Source organism: Eptatretus burgeri, chromosome 8 (genome assembly GCF_056783735.1).
Source record: "Eptatretus burgeri isolate ZD-2024b chromosome 8, Ebu_testis_v1, whole genome shotgun sequence".
NCBI classification, from domain to species: Eukaryota; Metazoa; Chordata; class Myxini; order Myxiniformes; family Myxinidae; genus Eptatretus; species Eptatretus burgeri.
Window position 1 is genome coordinate 22,036,314 of NC_140968.1, and position 14,615 is coordinate 22,050,928.

Here is a 14,615-nt window from a genome sequence, read left to right on the forward strand (position 1 = left end):
ACATTACGGATGGACCAGTGCACTGCAAGCCATGGTGGCGAGGTCGGCTGAAGAGCTCTGGCTGAGGGTAGAACACTTTTTCTAGGGCCAAACTGAGATGGTCCGAACAAAGCCGCCACCTGCATTATTGGGTGGCCAATAAGTGAGACTCACCATATATGAGGGCGGTCCCAAAGTTTATGAGGAACGTAGGCCAGCTGTGAACTAAGTCATCCTGAGTCTTTAGTAGTCAGAGGTAGTTAGAGTTCGAGTTGCAGTTGCAGTCAGACCTTTAGAGAGGTAGCATCCCTTTTCTCTTTGTTTTGCTTCGTTTCCTCATTGCCATACCTCTCCTCATCACCATCCCACCGCAGTGCTGCACCGGCCTGCCCGGGTCATACCGGACCATAAACCAGCTCGTGCCTTGCCAAAGTCTTCGCTCATTCCCCATTGTTGTGCGAGTTCCGGTATTTATATTTCGCACCATAATGGGTTATTTATTTTCATCTTGTAAATATTTTCAAGGGCTTGTGTGTTTGTTTGTGCATTTGTATGTTAGTTATTGTTCCACGGCTGAAGTGTAGCACCTGCAGTAGAGTCCCCAAATTTTGAGTGTGGGTGTTTCTGAATCTTGGCAAAGTTTGAAGCTTCCGCACGTTGGCATCGACTTCAATTTTGAGACCACCAAAGGCCTTTATAAAGTACATATTGGGATATGGGGTCGGACCATGCTTCTGCCGGCTCACAGGAAAAAGGTAACATCAAGTAAGGACGTGCTTGCTTGATGTCCAACATGTGGAGATCAAACATTCAGTGTGCAACATGTGCTGGAACCCCTCCGTAGTTTTTTTCCCCCCCCATGGAGAGTGAGGGTATCACCGCCTCCATCAATGTACTATTTTACAGTGGGAAGGTCCATGATGACTCCAATTTTTCACAACTTGAAAGGCTTCGACAAGGTAAGCATAATTGCATACCTCCACTTCGGACAATCGAGGCCCAGGAGGGGTGGGTGAAACAACACCTGTCAATCAAACTGGTGGGGTAAGCCCGTGGCAACAATTGGCCAAGGGACAATCACACTTGTATGGATGTGGTTAATGGTGGAATATTGTTGCTACCCATTATGTAATATCACGACTTTGATGCAAAGTGTTTTGACACATAATCGATAAGATAATTCATAGTTCAAAGTAAAATTATCCAGCATGTAAATACGTTTTAAAAGAGTACAGAAACAAGTAAAAACTTATTTTTTACCTCCGCCACTGAAGGTGAAGCAGGTTATGTTTTCACCCCTTTCTGTCTGTTTGTTACTTGGGAAAAAAATTTTTTGCCAAGTATTGATCTGCAGCGTTTGTCTGTCTGTCTGTTTGTCACAATTTTTGGCCACAGTTTTGAAGCAATAGTTTTGAAATTTTTTGTGCATGTCGGAGACCGGCCACGGACGGCAACGCTAATTTTGGTGGAGATCCAAATCCAGATCCGGATCTGAGAATTTCTTAAGTGATTCTTCACCATTGAGATATTGGGCCAAAATCGATACATAGCACAATATCTCAAAAGGTTATGGATGAATTCACACGAAACTTGGTGGACAGGTTGGGAGTGCCACGAGGAAGAATTGATTCAATTTGGGTGAAGATCTCTCACCATTGAGAGATAGAGCCAAAAACTATGGAGTAATGTATGTCAATATATTTCAAAAATGTATTGGACCCGATATGTTCTCGTGGATCAGGCATTACGTGGTGGAGGTATGCGCTCTACTGAGTGCCCTTCTAGTTTTTATTGTAAAAGGATGTAGGGATGGTTATGCCAAATGCCAAAAGGATGTCGGAAAGATTTAGAGATGGTTTCACATAATAATTTTGTGTGACCATCCCTACCGTGTTTACACACTTTTTGGCATGTCATCCCTACATCCTTTTACATTTTTAATTTTTTTTTTTACTTGTTGGAATATCACATCTAGAAGCTAAACTGCATAGAAGTTGATCATCTCATATATGTCAATTTGAAAGTAAAACCATATCTGAAGTATAATTGCATGGTATTATGTGGTGTTAGAAGGGTAAGTTGAGCTTTGGGGTAAATTGAGCCCCCCTCCCCCCCGACTGGAAGTGCCAGTATGGAGAGTTGAAAGGTGGTGCCATATATTCATAACATGTTTCACCATTCGCTTGTTGATGTAAAGAAAAGGCAATTTTAGATGAAGGAGAAACATGCAGGGAAGAAAATCCATCGGGGGGGTTGGGGGCAAGGGGTTCAACTTACCCCATGACTCAACTTACCCCCCTCTCCCCCACTGGAAACATCACTCAAAGTTCCTGTAAGAGTAACCATGAGAGTTATAGAGGAATGTCATTACTCTATACAGTGTACCTAAGTAGTCAGACAACCATCCAGTAAAACACGTTCCCCATAGAGGAAGGTGTTTAAAAATTGTTTCACGGATAATTACATCTCCACATTTACACTATCAATTGGAAAGCATTATCTGCATCAACAAAGGAAGCACATTTATACCAGCAAGGAAAATAGCATCTCTCTTGGGAACAGTTCGACATGGTTTAGTCTGGGTCCGTGTGCGTCAATCGATATTTAGGGATTGAATTTGCAAATACAGGAGCTCACGTCATTCCAAAAGAAAATATTCTGATCAGATTTTTAAAAAAATATATACATATTCATGAAAAGGAACAGGCGGAACCCTACACAGTCCACCATCATTAAAAATAGAAAATACTAGCAAAGTAGGACAAGCACACAGATGATGCAATTAAAATGTAACGTGTCATGGAACCACCTGGCATGGAAAGGTAGCACGTTATGCACAGAGATCAGACATTGCACCAGGATGATTTACAGATCATATTCATTATATTAAACAAACCTCAAATCTGTACTTTTAAAAGGAGCATCATGTAGGTATTCTCAGGCTCCTACTACCTCTGGTGGATAAAGTTTTCATGCTGATATCTCGGTCGTTTGAAATATTCCAAACTGATGTTTTACAGATTTAATTTAGAATCATTTCATTCTGGATACAGAACATTTTCAATTTTTGGAATTACAGTGGAGTGTGCCAATTTGAATATTGACCAAATCAAATCGTCTTCTTTAATGTGCGGCACAAGGCTGCGGGGCAGCGCGATTGGCTGAGGGTGTGGTACTGCCTTCTGTACGTCAGGACAAACATTTGGAAATTGGACGGGGTGCTTGTGATAGAGCTCCAGCTACTCTTCGCAAAGCACACCGTTGGATCTTTGAAGTCCACCAACTAATGCCAGCAGACGGGATTCCCATTTAACGTCCATCCGAGGGACGGCACACACATTTACTAATCACCCTGCCTATAAAACACCAGGATAACAGTTGATAGCCGGGTCAGGATTTGAACCCAGGCTACAAAGATTAGAAGCGAGTCCGGTCCCCAATTCAAATAGCGAAAATGTATTGTTTTTCGAGCATTTGCATTTAATTTATAGCACAAGCTTATGGCAAATGAAACCTGCGTCTGTTGCTTCATTCAACTTTAATGTACGTTTGAATTGCCCACAGTCGATTTGGAGCTTCCAATTGATCTTCACTCATGATAATGACGATGGACAAATGAACATTAAATTTAACACAACATTTAGAGATCTAACTTAAAAACATCTTCATGGGCTACGGAGAGGATGATGCTATGAGACCACACCGCCTTCAACGACTGGTTCAAACTTTGAGCAGTCTTTCCATCCAAGAGAGAATCAGTATTTGAAGGTGTGACCAAAAGTGTTTTCGTCAGTATTTTTTTTGAAGAAGGTAGCTGCGTGTGGAATCTCATTAGTGCTCACTTTTGCATTTGTCATTCATGGAACGCAGTCACGCTGGGTGGGTCAATGTAGCAAGAGAGCATGTTCAATGTTTGGGGACTATTGAGCTCATTAGAATGAAATGTGCTTTGGGTGAACTGTCACCTCTACCATCATGCCATTTAATTTATCCTCATTTCGACTTCACCATAATTCCATGTGCACCTTAAAAAAGAGAGACTGCAAACCGTAAGGTATCATTACCATACAGTGGTAAAAAGGAATCCCCCACCGATCTACAGATGTCTTCCTTAAAAATGATGTGCCAGCTTGAAGTTGATAAATATAACATGAATTGTACTCTCTATAGGATTACTTGAATAACAAATAAATTCTGTTTTATCAATTAATTAATTGTGTGGGAAATAAATGTTGAAGAATGACGGCATAATGCCAAGCCGAATCGACATCAGCGCGCGGCAGCCGCCATTTTACAATACGGTGCACATACACAAGTGTGACTTTTCTCCTCTTTCATGTCATTGTCAATTATCCAGTAATTGTTGAACACGTTTCAAGTTCTCTTAAACAAATTAAAGTAGGACGTCACTCTTCGACGTCGTGACGGCGACCGATATGCCTCTGACAACACGATTACATCATTATACATACTTGTACCAAGTTTGATTTAAATCCCTTCAGCTGTTCTCAGGTATCACGTTTTCACCTGCCAAGACCTCTCACCTTTGACCTCTTAATGCAAAAATCGAATCAGTGTATCTTTGCACCATAGTATATACTATCATACTAAAACCAAGTTTAGTCAAAATCCCATCACTCGTTACCAAGTTAGCGAGGTAACAGAAATTTTTAGCGCATGTGACATCTGATCTTTGACCTCTTGACCCCATAATCATATCAGTTTATGTATACATCATTATACATACTTGTAAAAAGTTTGACTTCGATCCCTTCAGCCGTTCTTAAGTTGTCGCTGTAACGAAAACCTATCATGGACAGACAGCTGGACGGACAAACCAAAAACATAATGCCTCCGGCTACATCATCGGCAGAGGTATAAAAATTGCTACATTCCCTTCCATTCTGCTCCAGTTCTTCCCCGAGCCTCGATCATGTATCCCCCCCCCCTCAAATAAAGGTTACAATATTGAAATTGGCACCCAATGGGTCCCTTTCTCGAGATCAAGAAAGGTCATTGACGAAGCACAGGTGGACAGGGAAAGGTGTGTTCACTTTTATGTAATTAAATTCAACTTGAGTGGTATTCACCAACAAAACCTCGACTGTCCCCTTTCATGCATCTTGGTAACTCATCTTGAATGGATCTCACGACGAATATCCTTGCATTCCTCATGACAATAATATCCACATAATGTCTCATAGCTCATAGCTTCTACAGTGGATCTGATGACTGGCTGCTTGGCAATTCCTGTGAGATAATAATACATACCTTCCAGGATCCAGCAGCAAGATTCTGCAACGCTCCAGCAGCTCCTTCGAGGGTGTCGGGATTAGAGCACTCAGCCAGCACTGCCAGGTACGGTCGAACTACCGCAGGGTGCCAAAGGCGTGCAGCACCTTGCACAGCCTCTGGAGCCTGTCCACCGGCCTCCCACTGCACATGCAACACACATATTTTGTTAATGCTGATGCCAACATAGATTTTTAGATCTTTCCAACGAATTCAACCACCAAATCATCAAGCTATTGATCTTTGTTTCACCCAACCCTTTGGAAGCCTATCATATGACATGAAAATTATTGTTTGGCAAACTCCATCAATCAAAGTAAACTGTTGTTTTAAATAGAAAGCCTTGATTTTAAAATAGAAATAGGCATCATATTTGCTATTACAATAATTATTGTCCAGTAACATTAAAGAAATAACAGAAACAATGGAAAAACTATAGGGGGAGCACTCGGTAGAATGCAAAACCTCCGCAGCCAATACTGCTCGGTCACCCAAGTGAACCTGATATCCTATTCATTCAATTTGACGTCAACAGTGCTCACAGAGTTATAGTTTGTAACTTTCCCTCATAACTTTTAACTTTTACATACTCAATTCATTCGTCATAACTAGATTCCTTGAGACAGAAATTGATTTTACGTGGGTATATCCACCTGAAGTTCCAAAATCAGCCACAATTATAATTTTGGCATGTTTTTTGTTGGAAATCACTTATAACATGGAGAAATGCAAAAAAAAAAATCTAAATTTTGTTGAAAAAAATTTGCAAAATTTCTTTTCTCTAACAATTTTTTTTGGGGGGGGGGTTGGAAATCACTTAAAACATGTAGAAATCCAAAAAATAATATTTTTCTCTATTTTTTGGAGGGGGGGTAACAATTTTTTTTGGGGGGGGGTTGGAAATCACTTAAAACATGTAGAAATGCAAAAAAAAAATTCAAATGCTTTTTTCAAATTGGCCACCATAGTGGCCATATTGGATTTTGGACCAAGTACAAAATCTAATGGCATGATCCTTGGACCAGACCTAACCCCCCCACCAAGTTCCGTCAAGGAGTTTTTCCGTAATACTGTTCACAAACAAACAGTCATAGACTGGTACTTACGAAATCGTCAACTTGACCTCTGACCTTGTATAATAAAAGTTGTCTCTCGAGAAGGTAGCGACGCAAACCAGAAGTTTCTACGATGATTCTGTATCAAACCATCAAAAATCGTAACGTCGACCGAAGCAAAAAATCTCCATTTCTCCACACAATTAAACCTTAACGTAACTCAACGACGCGTCTGCTCGAGCGCACTACATCATGGGACGACCCGTGAGGCGGCGAGTGAAATATTTTTATACAATCTTAAAACGTCTCCAAAACATCCGATTTTTACCAGAATTTCGACAACCGAGTTTTAAGCGTCCTAAGCGATCGGAAAAACCGAAGAGAAAATTAAAATCGAAGTTAAAACGAACTCGTAACGTCGAGGGAAGCAAAAATACTACATTTCTCCACATTAATTTACGGAATTATGTTTGACCTCACTGTGACCTTGACCTTTGACCGATTTTGACCAAAATCTAATCAGCGCGAGCCATCACCCTCATGAATCACGTGGTGTAATTTGACATTGGTAGCTTCTTCTGTTCTCGAGTTATCGTGCCTACAAACAAACAAACAAACAAACAAACAAACAGAAACGGAAGTCATCAATATACTTCCGAAATCTTTAGATTTCATAAGTAACAAACAAACAGAAAGGGGTGAAAACAGTAACTTCCGATCTTCGATGGCGGAGGTTAAAAAAGCGAATTGAAAACGACTCCGGAGAGCACATACCTCCGCCAGGCTGAACAGTTCACAGTTCGGAGCCCACTGACAGAGGCCGGATCTGCAACCGCACCTGAACCAAAATCAAATCGGCTTGTTCTTGTCAACCGTTTCATCATAATCCACGTGTCCACCTAGTTTTGTCATAATCCATCTCATCCACCAAGTTTTGTCATAATCCATGTCATCCACCAAGTTTTGTCATAATCCATGTCATCCACCAAGTTTTATCATAATCCATCTCATCCACCAAGTTTTATCATAATCCATCAAATCCATCTCATCCACCTAGTTTTGTCATAATGCATGTCATCCACCAAGTTTTATCATAATCCATCAAATCCATCTCATCCACCTAGTTTTGTCATAATCCATCTCATCCACCAAGTTTTATCATAATCCATCAAATCCATCTCATCCACCTAGTTTTGTCATAATCCATGTCATCCACCAAGTTTTATCATAATCCATCAAATCCACCTAGTTTTGTCATAATCCATGTCATCCACCAAGTTTTATCATAATCCATCTCATCCACCTAGTTTTGTCATAATCCATCTCATCCAACAAGTTTTATCATAATCCATCTCATCCACCACGTTTTGTCATAATCCATGTCATCCACCTAGTTTTGTCATAATCCACATCATCCACATAGTTATATCATAATCCATGTCATCCACATTGTTTTGTCATTATCCACGTCATCCACATAGTTTTAGCATAATCCATGTCATCCACATAGTTTTGTCATAATCCACGTCATCCACATTGTTTTGTCATTATCCACGTCATCCACATAGTTTTAGCATAATCCATGTCATCCACATAGTTTTGTCATAATCCACGTCATCCACATCGTTTCATCATAATCCACGTGATCCACCTCGTTTTGTCATAATCCATCTCATCCACCAAGTTTTATCATAATCCATCAAATCCACCTAGTTTTATCATAATCCACCTCATCCACCTAGTTTTGTCATCCATCTCATCCACCAAGTTTTATCATAATCCATCAAATCCACCTAGTTTTATAATAATCCATCTCATCCACCGAGTTTTGTCATAATCCATGTCATCCACCAAGTTTTATCATAATCCATCTCATCCACCACGTTTTGTCATAATCCATGTCATCCACCTAGTTTTGTCATAATCCACATCATCCACATAGTTATATCATAATCCATGTCATCCAAATAGTTTTATCATAATGCATCTCATCCACATAGTTTTGTCATAATCCATCTCATCCACCTCGTTTTGTCGTGATCCATGTCATCCACTTAGTTTTATCATAATCCACATCATCCACATAGTTTTATCATAATCCATGTCATCCACATAGTTTTATCATAATCCATCTCATCCACTTAGTTTTATCATAATCCACATCATCCACATAGTTTTATCATAATCCACATCATCTGCATAGTTTTGTCATAATCCATGTCATCCACCTCGTTTTGTCGTGATCCATCTCATCCACATAGTTTTGTCATAATCCACGCCATCCACATCGTTTTATCATAATCCATCTCATCCACATAGTTTTATCATAATCCACGTAGTTTTGTCATAATCCACGTCATCCACATAGTTTTATCATAATCAACGTCATCCACATCGTTTTATCATATTCCACGTCATCCACAAAGTTTTGTCATAATCCATCTCATCCACATAGTTTTATAATAATCCACATCATCCACATAGTTTTATCATAATCCATCTCATCCCCCTCGTTTTGTCATAATCCACGTCATCCACATAGTTTTATCATGATCCACGTCATCCACATCGTTTTATCATATTCCACGTCATCCACAAAGTTTTGTCATAATCCATCTCATCCACATAGTTTTATAATAATCCACATCATCCACATAGTTTTATCATAATCCATCTCATCCCCCTCGTTTTGTCATAATCCACGTCATCCACATAGTTTTATCATGATCCACGTCATCCACATAGTTTATAATAATCCACGTCATCCACATAGTTTTGTCATAATCCACGTCATCCACCTAGTTTTATCATAATCCATGTCATCCACATAGTTTTGTCATAATCCACGTCATCCACATAGTTTTATCATAATCCATGTCAGTAGGGTAAGAATACTGATTCTGGCTCACTTTTCCCCATGTAAATGAATGGGGGATTTTCAGCGATTCCCTTTTTTTTTTTCCCTAAAAATAAACCCCCTTTTTATCCCAAGGTATATTTATTTGTCTCCCCTTTTAACTTGGAGGTTGAACCTCATTGAATTGAACACCTGGGGGTTGAACAGCTCACTCATTGAACCTATAAAGATTTGTTCATTCTCAAATTCCTTCAATAGTTTAATTTTCTTTGCACAATAATCCCCATCTAAAATATTGACAAACAAAACATTTGAATCTTTATATTTTTGAAGATACCCCTTTTGTGCCATTACGAAATGATAAACTTCTCTTAATGCTCTTGTTTGACCACCTCCTGAGCCACAGGTTATTTTTTTGTTAAGCCCCGCCCACTTTTCTTTAAGCCCCGCCCACCTTTGCTAAGCCCCGCCCACTTTCCACAAGGTATTCAATAAGCCCCGCCCACTTTTCTTTAAGCTCCGCCCACTTTTCATGAGGTATTTTTTTTCTAAGCCACGCCCACTTTTCCTAAGCCCCGCCCACTTTTGCTAAGCTCCGCCCACTTTTCATGAGTTATTTTTCTAAGCCACGCCCACTTTTCCTAAGCCCCGCCTACTTTTGCTAAGCCCCGCCCACTCTTACATCATTTCCAGTTCATCTCTGACTCACAAAGAAATCACTAGAAAATTACAGGATGTTATGGTTTTGAAAAATTTCCCAATGAAGGCTTGCCTAGGCTTGCCCAGGGAATTTCCAAAGGAAACCACACCCACCAGTCTTTCTCTATAAAAGCTTCAAACCCAGGCTCCATTTTAAACATTTGTTTTTGCTGGCAATGGTGTGCTGTGTGCTTGCCTCGAACTCTCTGTCTTGTATGGAACTAAACCTTCAAGTTGATGAACTGGATTCAAACCTCTTATCTGTTGAGGTAAGATTTTTATTTTCCTATTTTCAAACTTTGATTGAAGCATACTCATTTAATAATTAAATAACTTAATTAATACATTATTATTTTCTCTCACAGGAAATTGTATCTGAAATACAAAATGAAAATACTGCTTTTGCTACAACTTGGAGCAAAATTGTTGACTTGGTTGAAGACCTTGTGAGCGACCAAGACCTTGAGTGGGATGACTTTGGTGTTCCTTGGAACTCTCTGTCTTGTATGGAACTAAACCTTCAAGTTGATGAACTGGATTCAAACCTCTTATCTGTTGAGGTAAGATTTTTATTTTTCTATTTTCAAACTTTGATTGAAGCATACTCATTTAATAATTAAATAACTTAATTAATACATTATTATTTTCTCTCACAGGAAATTGTGTCTGAAATACGAAATGAAAATACTGCTTTTGCTACAACTTGGGGCGAAATTGTTGGCTTGGTTGAAGACCTTATGAGCGACCAAGACCCACAGAACGAGTTCGTCCTTGATGACCCAACCAAAGAGTTATACCTTGGAGACCAGCAAAATCCTGAAAAAGAGTTTTATAGCAATAGTACTCATTGTGAGTTATCAAGACAATACCCACTGAACAAGTTATACGTTGATGAGCCAGAATACAAGTTTTACCTTGGAGACTCACAAATTTTGAAAAAATCAGTAAATGAGTTCTGCCTTGATGGTTTAAATAACTACCTTGGAGACTCAGGAAAAGGGTTCTGCCAAGATGGTTCTAAATATGGGAACTACCTTGGAGACTCACAAATTTTGAAAAAATCAGTAAATGAGTTCTGCCTTGATGGTTTAAATAACTACCTTGGAGACTTGGAAAGTTGGGTTTATTTTGAAGACTTGAAATGCTACCACTCTTTGGGATTTAAACCTATCAAGAAAGTTCTTACTCCCTCTTTCTATGTTATCAAACCTGAAAGCCTTAAAAGACAGAATTGGAAGAAGAGAAAAAAAAAACGTAAAATATATATATATATATATATATATATATATATATATATATATATATATATATATATATATATATATATATATATATATATATATATATATAGGTGGAAATCTCATTTTGAAAAAGACTGTGTTGGGTGAGGATTGAGTTGGGGTTGAGATTTTGAATGTGAGGGTTGGGACACACACACACATACACATCAACAAACAAAAGTTAAGCCTTGACTATTCAGTTGAGGATTCTGTGTTTGGGGTTCACAGATGTAAGAACGTCCACCCCTTGACACACATTATATACTGTTATACACCTCGGACTTGGCCCTCGAGTGTCCACAACGGTGTATAGTAGGAGGGAGTGAAGCGCCAACCTATTGCTCCCATTGCACACACACACACACACAAACAAAAGTTAAACCTTGACTATTCAGTTGAGGATTCTGTGTTTGGGGTTCACAGATGTAAGAACGTCCCCCTTGACACACATTATATACTTGTACACCTCGGACTTGACCCTCGAGTGTCCACAAAGGTGTATTATCTGCTTAGTTTTGTCTTTTGTAATTCCTGTGAATAAAATGAACCTAAAATCTCTTCCCCTTCCAAATCATATATTTTATAAGTCCAAGGAACTGTATCTATTACATCAACAATTTTAAAAAGTTCTTTCGTCCATCGTTCAGTAAAACCCTTTTCAAAATGAGATTTCCACCTATATATTCTTACGATATCACCAACTTTGAACTTAGGTTTTCTGACATTAATCTCTTTTTCATATTTTAATTTTGTAAATGTTTCTGATGGTTTCATATTTGTTGACGTGTGAATCGTGTCATTATACTTATCCACAATATCCTGAATAAAAGATGACCATTGTTGTGAACCGAGTTGTGTGAATTTTTTATATAGTCTCTCTTTTAAGGTACGATTAAAATGTTCAACAACAACTGCCTTCCCTTCATTAAAGGTACTGTATAATGTAATACTGTTATTTTTTAGAAAATTCATAAATGTCTTGTTATAAAACTCTCTACCCTCATCAGTCCACAATTTTTTAGGTTTTCTCTTACTTTTATTAAATATCTGTTGAAAAGCTAACATAAGAGTATTACCTGTTTTGTTTTTTAAAGGGACAACCCACGCATATCTACTCCTCAAATCAATAACGGTTAAAGCATACTTGTACCCCTTATCATTATTGAGTTCAATCAAATCAGCAGACCAGATATAATCAACTTCCTTGGAATAAACTTTCCTTCTCTGAAACTTTGTGAATATTGGTTTATGTAATTCATCAGCTAATTGCTCTTCAGTCTTCATGGCATCATTAGAGCCTATAAGTTTTTTGAATTTCCAAGTCCAAGTTTCAATTTAGCACTAATCATCTTCTTCACGATGAACCTATCAACTTTTTCTCTCAAGGTTGGATTTTGTATCAGAGACAAATTATACAACATTTCTCTATCAGCTTCATGCTTTTCTTCCAACGTTGTGGTATTCCCATAATCAATATCGTGTCTCATGCACACTTCATCAACTCTATTGATTGCTTTACTCCAGGATTTAGGATTGTCTGCCTCATCTAATCTTTTATCCAAGTTTGTGCCTGGACCACAGAAAGAATACCCTGGAAGATGTAATTCCCCTGGTATTCCAGTAGTTGTAAATTTACTTCCTGATAAAAACTTTTGTATATCTCCTCCGAGTTTGTGTTTGGAGATAAATTGATTTTTTTTTTGAACCACACACCGAACATATACCTTTTTGTATAACCCTGTTATTTTTACTTTTAATATATGAAATATTTTTAGTATTAGTTTTCTTTTTACATTTGAGACAATAACTCATTTATTTATGAGAAAAATTCCTGCAGAGTGCAAAAACCTTTTTAGTTTCCAACATGCACATTTGAATCTTAATTTTTAAAACATAAAGAATCCTTAGAAATGCCTTCACTCTCTCCTCCATTTATTTAAGAAAAAACTTGAATTAAAATGAATAGCTTGACGATGTCAATAGTCTTGAAGAAAATATTGCAAATAGACTTGTCAATTCTTTGTTTTCCTCCTCGGTGGGTTGAGTTATTTTCTGTAATACCACCAATCTTTTTTGAATCTCACTGGTTTCCATATTTTGATATTTATTCATTCTCTCTCTTTCCTCCCTCTCTCTCTTCTCCTTTTCCTCCTTCTCTTTCTTCTCCCTCTCTCTCTTCTCTCTATTCTCTCTTTCCTCCTTCTCTCTCTTCTCCTTTTCCTCCTTCTCTTTCTTCTCTCTTTCCTCCCTCTCTCTATTCTCTCTTTCCTCCTTCTCTCTCTTCTCCTTTTCCTCCTTCTCTTTCTTCTCCCTCTCCTCCTTCTCCTTTTCCTCCTCTTCCCTCTCTTCTTCAACTCCTTCCTCATCCCTTACTATCCTTGAATCGTTTACACCCCATAGAATATTATACATATATTCATCAGGATTTCTTGTTATTCCTGTATCCAAAATAATTTTTTACAACAGGAAACCAATAAAATTTCTTTTGAATTTCTAAAAGAGCCTTACCTTTTCTTAACCTTATAATTTTTTCATTATTTAACATTCTAATTAAATCTAAAGTTGTCGGTTTATCAACATCAGCATAATGCCAATCTTTTATTGAAAATACCTCATTCTTATGTTGCAGAACATATTTATTAAAATAACGAATACCCTTTTCTTGAAGGTATGCTTGGACACAGAAATGATAATTTTCTTGAAGCCTTCTTGCTGTCATTTATGTATTAGAAATATATGTTAGAATAATATTATGGCATGAAACACCTCCCCATCTTCCCATAGTTAAATCATTTTGTATTTCCTTACTTATTATATATAATCCTGTTTTTTCTGTTTTCATGAGATAAACAAGGGCAAAACCATTATTATATTTACCCTTATTAAATTCTTTTATTTGTTGTTTACTAATCGTGGCTCCACAAAACTCATTCTCGATACCAAGTGGATAATATTCTTCCTTACGAGACTGATTTAATTGTTCCAGGTCTTCGAGGTTAATTTTAAATGACCAATTATACCCTAAATCATTCATATCATACCCCCATTGTTCTATTCTCATACAAACGATACGCCCTTCTTTATAAAAATTTATTTTAATTCGAACTGTAAATTCTGTATGACCTGGAGATAATATCAACACTTCTGTATCTTTGGAATACACAGCCGTTTTATTTAAGTATATATATATTGTGATAAATCGCTTAATCTCACCAAGTCATTCGCGTCAGTCGGGCTTGGATAATTTTTTAATTTATAAGCATTTTTCATGTTAATATTTTTGTTTATATTATATTTATGTCGTTCAGCCTGTGCCTTTGTATAATAATTTGATAAATCAATATCCAGTTCTTGAGATACACCAAAGATAGAACCATCTTTACCAACATAAGTCATTTATATTAGATTAAAAATAATATCATAAAAATTTTTATTTTTGTTGAGTTGAAATAA

At 37.7% G+C, this 14,615-nt stretch overlaps 1 protein-coding gene across 5 annotated transcripts in view; it reads right to left on the reverse strand.

Annotated features, from left to right (window-relative positions):
* Positions 1-14,615, reverse strand: part of LOC147021289 (catenin delta-2-like) — a 344,800-nt gene that overhangs the window by 40,587 nt on the left and 289,598 nt on the right. For all 5 annotated transcript variants that reach the window (XM_085891110.1, XM_085891107.1, XM_085891108.1 and 2 more), the window contains one exon: positions 5,251-5,415. In XM_085891110.1, the coding sequence (XP_085747236.1) occupies positions 5,251-5,415 (165 nt within the window). The remainder of the gene's footprint in view (positions 1-5,250; positions 5,416-14,615) is intronic.